The sequence below is a fragment of the Nicotiana sylvestris genome, chromosome 7 (assembly GCF_000393655.2).
Source record: "Nicotiana sylvestris chromosome 7, ASM39365v2, whole genome shotgun sequence".
Taxonomy (NCBI): domain Eukaryota; kingdom Viridiplantae; phylum Streptophyta; class Magnoliopsida; order Solanales; family Solanaceae; genus Nicotiana; species Nicotiana sylvestris.
Genome location: NC_091063.1, coordinates 76454360 through 76463598, shown reverse-complemented (window position 1 = coordinate 76463598; position 9239 = coordinate 76454360). Strand labels below are relative to the sequence as shown.

Here is a 9239-nt window from a genome sequence, read left to right as displayed (position 1 = left end):
TAGTTATGATGAGTAGAGCCATTTAGGGCCTTTTATATTGTACTCTTGAGGCTTGCTGGCAGGTTATGATTTTTGGATAGACCTATGAACAAATAAAACTCTAGCGAAAGTTTTAGAAATTTGATGAGTTAGTCAAATTTCAAAAGGGAAAGTCTTGGAGATTCTTGGAGATAATGTTTTTGGACTTTAACACGACCAAGGATTTACATTTGTGGACGAATGATTCTAAGTGGGGGAGAATGTAAAGTCCCGCAAATTTCTATAACTAATCGGATTAATGTTGAGCATGAATAATATTAATTACTAAATAAGTGGGCAGTTGAATCAAATTACATAAGGTCACTTGCACATAAAATAGGTATATTGGGATTAGTGGCTGGAGTTTTGAGTAAAAAAAGTCAAGAGAGTTGATTGGAAAATATTTGCAAGAAATCAAAGGATGAGGAGCTTTAGAGTGGGACGCTAGCCTGGATGTGTCGCATCCCCATCGCGCCAATGTTCCCAACGGCCAAAGTCGAGGCAGTGAAATCCAACCATGGAATCCACCTCCGCGTCTGCTCAAGCTGAAGGGGCTGGGACGTGCGCGATAGTGAATGTGATGTGTCCCCCGCGGCATCCGAACTGTGAAGCCTTTTAAGGGCAATTACAGGCAGAATTGGCCTTTTTATGTTTTGGGGCTTTTTCTTTGAAGACTTAGAGAGAGAAGAAGGCTCTCTACCATCAATACACCTCTAGGTAAGGATTTAATTCTTTCTTGGTAGATCTAGTTCATTAAGTACACCTCTTAACTCTTCAACTACATGGAAATCCTAGATTGTTGAAGAAAATCTCAAGAACACTTCAAGAACCCCAAATCTTGAATTTTCTAGGGTTTGACAAAAAGGTAATCCCTTCACTCCAAACTTATACATTATACTCCATGAATGTAGAAGAGTATGTTTATGAAGATCGATTTGTATTTAGACCTCTATTCATGAAACCCTAGAAAAGTTGGTTGGTAGGGATGATGAATAGTGTTGGGTCTTGTTCAAACAATGTTATTTTGAGTTTTTAATGGAATGACTAGATCCCATGATAAGTTTAATGGAGGATTTGGAGTTACAGTTCAAGGATTTACCTTCAAATGATGAAATGGGGATTTTTGCTAAACTTATAAAATTAGACTTTAAAGTGTTGGGGACTTAGTTGGGTTAGTTGGTATTATTGTGATGCGTTATTGAATTATGTGAGTTCCTATATGTAGATTGTGATCATTTGGGGTAAAGTTGAAAGCAATTTAAGGTACGTTGAAACTTATTACCTTCAGAGCTTTTCTCCAAACTCATATCGAGGCACGATTAAATTGAATTTCTAAATGTGGGTCCTATCTTGTGGGGACGAGCTAGTTGGGATTTCACCATTTCTTGCATCATAAAGGGTTTGACTGCTATGAATATTATTTTCTTGAAATGTTATTCAAATTTAAAATTTAATAAATGAGAATAACACTTGTAGTATTTTCTTTTAACGCAAATACATTAATTGTGAAATATTTTGAGTTTAACTATTTTCAAATAGTTGATTTGGATATGAATATCGTCATTGATAAGGTAAAGGTTTGGGAGTTACTTAAGTTCACCGAGATTGTCCTTGGATATTTTTCCTCATTAGGTCATGAAATTACACGTGCCGGTGTAGGTGAGAACCTACCTTACGGTTGGGGACTACGGCAGAGTACTTCCCATTAGGGGGTTACTACTGTGCTACTTTATTAGCACGACTAAGTCGATTCGTGCGGCACCACGATGAGACGACCTGAGCAAGTAGGGTATATGATACTTGCCACTAGGTACATAACTTAGTTGACTTTTTCTCATGTCGGTGATGGTATAGTTCTCTCGGTAAATAAAAAATCTAACATGATTTCGTAAAGATCAACACTAAAGGAAGACATTGAAATATGTTTTATCTTATTATTGGATTTTATTTTCTAAATTGTTAATTGATATAAATGCTCCTTTCTTATATCAATTGTTATTGCATATCTTACAACTCCTTAAGGCTTGTCCTATATTTTATTGGGGAACGGTTCATGATTCGTACTAGGCATGTGGAGCTTAGGCCTTTCGGCCACATTTCCATTTTTGTTTTCAGGGACTGGACCTGAGCAGCTTGAACCGCGTGGATAGGACAACTCTACATTTCCTGTTGATACTTTTGGTAAGACTCCACTCTCGCACCAGTGGAGGACTTTATTATATTATCATTCTTTTGATCCACCGGGGTATGCCTTGGTTGGCTATGTCATTCCGTGTCATAGAGATTCCATAGACAGTAGTAGTATTCGGTTTGGGTTGTAATTCTATGGTTACTCATATGGAATGCATGAATGAAAACTTTCCTCTACCTTTTTTTTGAGTTTTCTTTCGAAGTAAAATAGTTGCTTAAAGATATTTTTATGATTTGGGTTATATCTTAAGGTGGTTGTGTTTTGAAGAGGCATTCATATCCCCTATTAGGCATACAGATGAGTATTACTTTATGGGATGGTTCACTCGGGTCGGGTGGAGTACCGAGTGCGGTCACGGGGTTTTAGGGCGTGACAAATAAATGTGGAGCAGTTTATATACTATTAAATATTATATCCCGCAAGAGAATCCCAAATATTTTTAGACATTTTGTAAAGAAAATTCTATAGAAAATATTAAAAGAATATATAAAAATTATATATTTATATATCGGTTTGGTTCGGATTTTTTTACTCAATACCAAATCAAATCAAACCAAACTTAGTCGGGTTTTTTAATCGGTTTGGTGCGGTTTTCTGGTTCGGTTTGTACACCCCTAACTGTACCTATATAGGTGAAACTACCCGGTTTGAATTTCAAGTACTGAAGTCCAAAGGGGCTTAGTAAGATAGGAAGCCTGATTGGTAAACCATTAATGGTGGATCATAATACTGAGAAAAAGGTTGGATTGAATTTTGCTAGATTGCTTGGTGCAGTGGATGTGGATACAAAGCTGCTAGATAAAGTGTTCTTTAGAAATTAAAAGGGATAGTTAATCGAGCAAAAGATCCAATATGATTGGAAACCAGTACTATGTAATTTTGACAAAAGTATGGGCACTCAGAAGAAGAATGCAGGAAAAATAAAGAGCGACAACCACATAATCAGCAGAGGCCTCAGTCACTAGAAGTTAGGGAGGTTCAGGTGGAGGGACAAAGGGATAACAAAGGAAAGGGAGTCAATAAGGACCAGGTGAACGAGGGGTAAGTGAATGTTGACACTCTAAGAAGACCTCAACCTCAACAAAGAAGGAAAAATAAAAAAGGATGGGTTATCCCTATTAATACTAGTAAACAAATCACAAACAAGAAGCAAGCAGGCACTATACAGGAGAATTCTTTTCAGGTTCTGGATAGAAAAGGACAAAGAAGCACAAGTAAATGCAGTCTAGTTAGAAATGAGGGAGGACAAATATAAACCTCTCTCGGGATGGATAGTATTCTGTGTTGGAATGTTAGGGGCTTGAATGACCTTAACAAACAAAATGTGGGGCTAGTAGGACTGTAGGAAACAAAAATTAAGATAAACATTATGGATAAGGTGGCTAATAGTATATTTGGAGGGTGACAATTCATTATAAATCTGGATTTTTACTATAATGATAGAGTATGGTTAACATGGAGGCCTGATTACTTCCATGTTACTCAAATTAGTGGGACAACACAGGCACTCACCTGTGAGGTAACTTTTTTTTCACGTAGATCAACTACTATTGTATCTTGTCATGGTGGGTCATAGCTTATTTCAGATGCCTTCAATTTTCTAATTCTAAAGCCAGTTCCCATCTATCCAATTGCATGAGTCCCTTCACCTTCTTTGGGAGTTCTTCATATCTACTGAAAATAAGTTTTTTCGGTGTATGTGGCTCAGTGCTGCCAATTTGTCTGCGACCTTATTGGCCTACCTAAAGCAGTGTTTCACTGTCACATCTCGATCAGTCACAATCTTTTTTATTTCTCCAATAAGTTCTATAATTCTCCATGGTATCGTTGTATTTTCGGTCACGCAAGAGGTCACCAGTTTTAAATCAGCTTCAGCTATTATATTGTATAACCCCCTTTGCACGCACTGTTGTAGTCCAAAGAGCATTGCCATGCTTTCAGCATAGTTGCTAGTGCCAGGTCCTATATACAGAGAGTAGGCCAGTGTGAACTTACCCTCGCTATCGCTGATGACACCTCTAATACCGCAATTGCCTTCGACATAACATCCATCCGTGTTGAGCTTAGAACCTAATGCTGGAGGTTTTTTCCATTTGACTAACTTGTACGCCATATAGTCTATTGGTTGGTCTGTTATTGTCTGTAGTTGGTCCCATGATGATTTTAGTTTTATCTTCCCAAATCTCTGATTGGTCAATTCAGTGAGGGTGTAAGTTATTTTGCTCTCTGATATGCTGGTTGAGGGGATTTCATTGCCATATCTCTATGCACACCTTGACCTCCATAATTCCCAAATTATCAAAGTAGGTAGGATCTTCACCATGAATGATGCTATTACATTTAAAGATCTGTGATTCCACCAAGTGGTCATTATTTGGCTAAGTTGCAAGCCTTCAACTGCAATACCAAACAGCCCTGCAAATCTTCTCCATAACGTCTGAGCAAAACTTCCTGAACAAAAGAGGTGTTCAGTAGTTTCTAAGTTAGTGGATGGAGGTTGGCAACAATAACACCTAGCTTGAATGTTAAAAACCAAAATTTGCAATTTTTTATCAGTTGGAACTCTATTCCTTAATGCCCTCCATGTCAGGAAAGTCATCTTGAAAGGCACATGTTTATTCCATATTCTAGTGTTTATGCTCATTTGATCTTTCCTTTGTCTGAGGAGTTCTCATGCCGAAAATACCGAAAAATTACCAGTCAAATTTGCTGTCCAAATTGCTTTGTCCGGTACCCCTGGCGTTAGCACAAGGTGTTGTTCAACTACATTTTTTACTGCACTTGGGATTTCTTCTTCAACTCTATCATACAACCAATTTCCTACCTCCGAGATATCCTTCAATAGCACATTCTTTGGTTTTAACCCCTCTGGCATCAATTTGTATAAAGGCCCCTCTTTTGTCCAATTGTCATACCAAAAGGATATTTTTCCTTCCCTGGGCAGCCGCACGATGCTTTGCTCCACCTTCTTTTTAATGCCACACAATGCCTTCCAGCTATTTGATTGTCCCGGTCTTTCTTGTGAGATCACTACATGAGCTCTTTTGCAATACTTTGCTAACATGAATTCCCTCCAGAGTGAGTCGCCACTTCTTAAGTTCCACCACATTTTGGCCGTGAAAGCATCATTAATATCTTGTAAATTTCTGAAATTTGCCCCTCCCTCCTGATAAGGATAACACAGAAATTTCCACGAGATCTAATGGTGCCTATCATTTCCATCAGAGCCTCTCCAAAAAAAGTTTGCAAGAATTTTCTCTATTTGTGTAAGGACTCCTTTTGGTGGATTTATTGTGGCCAGGATGTGTATAGGTACTACCTGCAATACATGTCTAATTAGACCTTTCCTCCTGTAGAAAGTAATTTGGTTTGCCACCCTTTAGCTCTGCTTGTAACCTTGTTGATCAAGTCAGAGTAATAGGAGATTTTCAGTCTTCCTACAAACAAAGGGCAACCCAAATACTCAATAGGGAACTCCTTAAAATGCATCCCAGTTATTAAATTTGCTCTAGTAATTGCACTTAAGGAAGCTCCAACCTTCAACATGTAGCAGCTTTTGCCCTTATTAATATTTTGCCCCGAGATTTTCTCATATTTGTTCAGTGTATCCATGACTAACCTTAGCGTTTTTCTGCGACCACTTGTAAATAATATTATATCATCTGCAAAGGCCAAATGGTTTACTTGTGGTCCATGTATTGACATATGAAAACCTGTGTATCTCTTTCTATTATGTAGGTTATTTAACATTACAGAAAGGAGTTCTGCACTCAATACCAAGAGTGATGGTGAGATAGGATCGCCTTGTCTTAATCCATTCTGCGACTTGAAAAAACCAAACCTCTGTCCATTAACTATCAGGGAATACCATTCACCCACATTACCCCCCTTTTTCATTAGTTCACACAAATATGTCCAGGTAATTAATATTGCTTTACAAAAAACACCTTTTAACTGATGTATATGCTCATAACACTAAAGAGGAAAGAAGAGAGCTGTGGAAGTATCTGGAGAATGTAAATTCAGGGTGTAAAATCCCATGGTTGATTATGGGAGATTTCAACTCTGTCTTAAATATGGATGACAGAATAGGAGGCAATCATGTTTGTCTAGCTGAAGTTGTGGAGTTCCACTCGTGTGGAAGCCTGTGAGCTTATATATCTTCCAACATGGGAGCATACACCACCAGAAGACAACAGTTCGTATTGGAGGAAATTAAACTCATTGAAAGGCCAAATGATAAGTTGGTATCATATAGGGAAATACACATTAATCCCAAAAGGTGATTACTCTATGACAAAAAGCTATGTAACTATGCTGGGGTATCAAAATAGAGTGAATGAAGCTGATCTAAGCTGGAAATCAGTTATGATGCCAAGGCAAAGAGTAATTGTGTGGCTTGCCTATGACGAGTGTTGCGACCAAAACACTCACGCAAGTGCACGCGATCGACAAGTAATATAGTAGTAAGTAAAGTATCGTTCCCACGAGGAATTATGATCAACTTCTCGACTGATGTAGACTCAAACAATTATCAATTCAAGCTAAATTATCACAAAGTATATAAAGAACCAATTTACAATTTACTTAGTAATTAAACAATAATTCAATACAAAATTACTACACCAATTACACAATATGTTTATAACAATTTGGATAAATATATTCCCGGGTCATGGACTTGCTAGAGATCATGCTACTATTTTAGCTTAAGATTGATTTATTGAATTATCCGGGTTATTGATTATATGGTTAATAATATTCATAAGAATCTTTCGAGTTCTTATGCATCTATTCAAGTTAAGTTAATACCTATATGTCTATGGTATTAATATTAACTCAAATGCATTTACAAATCCTATTTCTCAACCAAGCAAGGCAATTAAGTATAGTTCTATCTTAATTGCGAATCTTTCACCCGATGACCAGGATCCGGATCTTGCTCTATTTGATTCTATATGCAATCAAGAATTTCCTTTTACAAGTTTAACTCAAGATCCGTAAATAATATTTCACTGTTAGCTACGCAGTAAAATAATTAGAAGCAGAATCAAATAAACAACCCATAACGATAGATTCAAGATCTTCAATCTAAGCTTCAAACAACAAGATCATCTAACATCCATGACCCAAGAATACTAGAGTTTTTAGCTACTCATAATCATACAAAAATCAACAATAAAAATCTTAAACATAATATTACAAGCAACAAGAAGAAAGTTTGAAAGAACTCTTTAAATCCTTCTCCAAGATGTTCTTCTTCTCCTTCTTAGCTCCAAGATGAAGCTCCTCCTTCTCTTTCTCTCTCAAGGATAAATAGTATTTTTGCACTTAATCCCCTTAAAATCTGATCCTCTCCATAATGGAGTTCTTGCTTTATGTAAGTTAAGTGGAATTTTAGAAAGAATTCCGAGTTTACCCCTAAATAAAGTTTCCTCCGGATAGGACCCGCGCGAAGTATCGCGCGAACTATAGTTCGCGCGCTTCTCTTGGCTTTCAGGCAGAAACATTCGCGAACTATTGCGCGAAGTTTAAAACTTCGCGCGATAGTTCGCGCGATTCAGTAGCTCGATTTTTGTCCATTTGGTTCGTCTCGTCCTTGCACACACTCGACTCCTAGGGATTATTCTTGCTCATAAATCATTCCAATCTCCTCTTGAAAGCATCATTAGGCTCTCATCCTGCAAGGTATACATATTTTGAGTAGAGCATGTTTTTCCATCAATTATCCATAATATGTTTTTCCTCAACAAAGAAGGAAAAATAAAAAAGGATGGGTTATCCCTATTAATACTAGTAAACAAATCACAAACAAGAAGCAAGCAGGCACTATACAGGAGAATTCTTTTCAGGTTCTGGATAGAAAAGGACAAAGAAGCACAAGTAAATGCAGTCTAGTTAGAAATGAGGGAGGACAAATATAAACCTCTCTCGGGATGGATAGTATTCTGTGTTGGAATGTTAGGGGCTTGAATGACCTTAACAAACAAAATGTGGGGCTAGTAGGACTGTAGGAAACAAAAATTAAGATAAACATTATGGATAAGGTGGCTAATAGTATATTTGGAGGGTGACAATTCATTATAAATCTGGATTTTTACTATAATGATAGAGTATGGTTAACATGGAGGCCTGATTACTTCCATGTTACTCAAATTAGTGGGACAACACAGGCACTCACCTGTGAGGTAACTTTTTTTTCACGCAGATCAACTACTATTGTATCTTGTCATGGTGGGTCATAGCTTATTTCAGATGCCTTCAATTTTCTAATTCTAAAGCCAGTTCTCATCTATCCAATTGCATGAGTCCCTTCACCTGCTTTGGGAGTTCTTCATATCTACTGAAAATAAGTTTTTTCGGTGTATGTGGCTCAGTGTTGCCAATTTGTCTGCGACCTTATTGGCCTACCTAAAGCAGTGTTTCACTGTCACATCTCGATCAGTCACAATCTTTTTTATTTCTCCAATAAGTTCTATAATTCTCCATGGTATCGTTGTATTTTCGGTCACGCAAGAGGTCACCAGTTTTAAATCAGCTTCAGCTATTATATTGTATAACCCCCTTTGCACGCACTGTTGTAGTCCAAAGAGCATTGCCATGCTTTCAGCATAGTTGCTAGTGCCAGGTCCTATATACAGAGAGTAGGCCAGTGTGAACTTACCCTCGCTATCGCTGATGACACCTCTAATACCGCAATTGCCTTCGACATAACATCCATCCGTGTTGAGCTTAGAACCTAATGCTGGAGGTTTTTTCCATTTGACTAACTTGTACGCCATATAGTCTATTGGTTGGTCTGTTATTGTCTGTAGTTGGTCCCATGATGATTTTAGTTTTATCTTCCCAAATCTCTGATTGGTCAATTCAGTGAGGGTGTAAGTTATTTTGCTCTCTGATATGCTGGTTGAGGGGATTTCATTGCCATATCTCTATGCACACCTTGACCTCCATAATTCCCAAATTATCAAAGTAGGTAGGATCTTCACCATGAATGATGCTATTACATTTAAAGATCTGTGATTCCACC

The 9239-nt window shown here is 37.6% G+C and overlaps 2 protein-coding genes across 2 annotated transcripts; both read right to left on the bottom strand.

Moving 5' to 3' along the window:
* Nucleotides 1–3947: 3947 nt before the first annotated feature.
* Nucleotides 3948–4322, bottom strand: LOC138873338 (uncharacterized). Its single transcript, XM_070151797.1, has one exon. It carries the CDS (start codon nt 4320–4322, stop codon nt 3948–3950), a length of 375 nt encoding a protein of 124 aa, XP_070007898.1.
* A 4294-nt stretch (nt 4323–8616) lies between these two features.
* On the bottom strand, nt 8617–8991 carry LOC138873337 (uncharacterized). Its single transcript, XM_070151796.1, has one exon. The coding sequence runs from the start codon at nt 8989–8991 to the stop codon at nt 8617–8619; it is 375 nt and encodes a 124-aa protein (XP_070007897.1).
* Nucleotides 8992–9239: the final 248 nt, after the last annotated feature.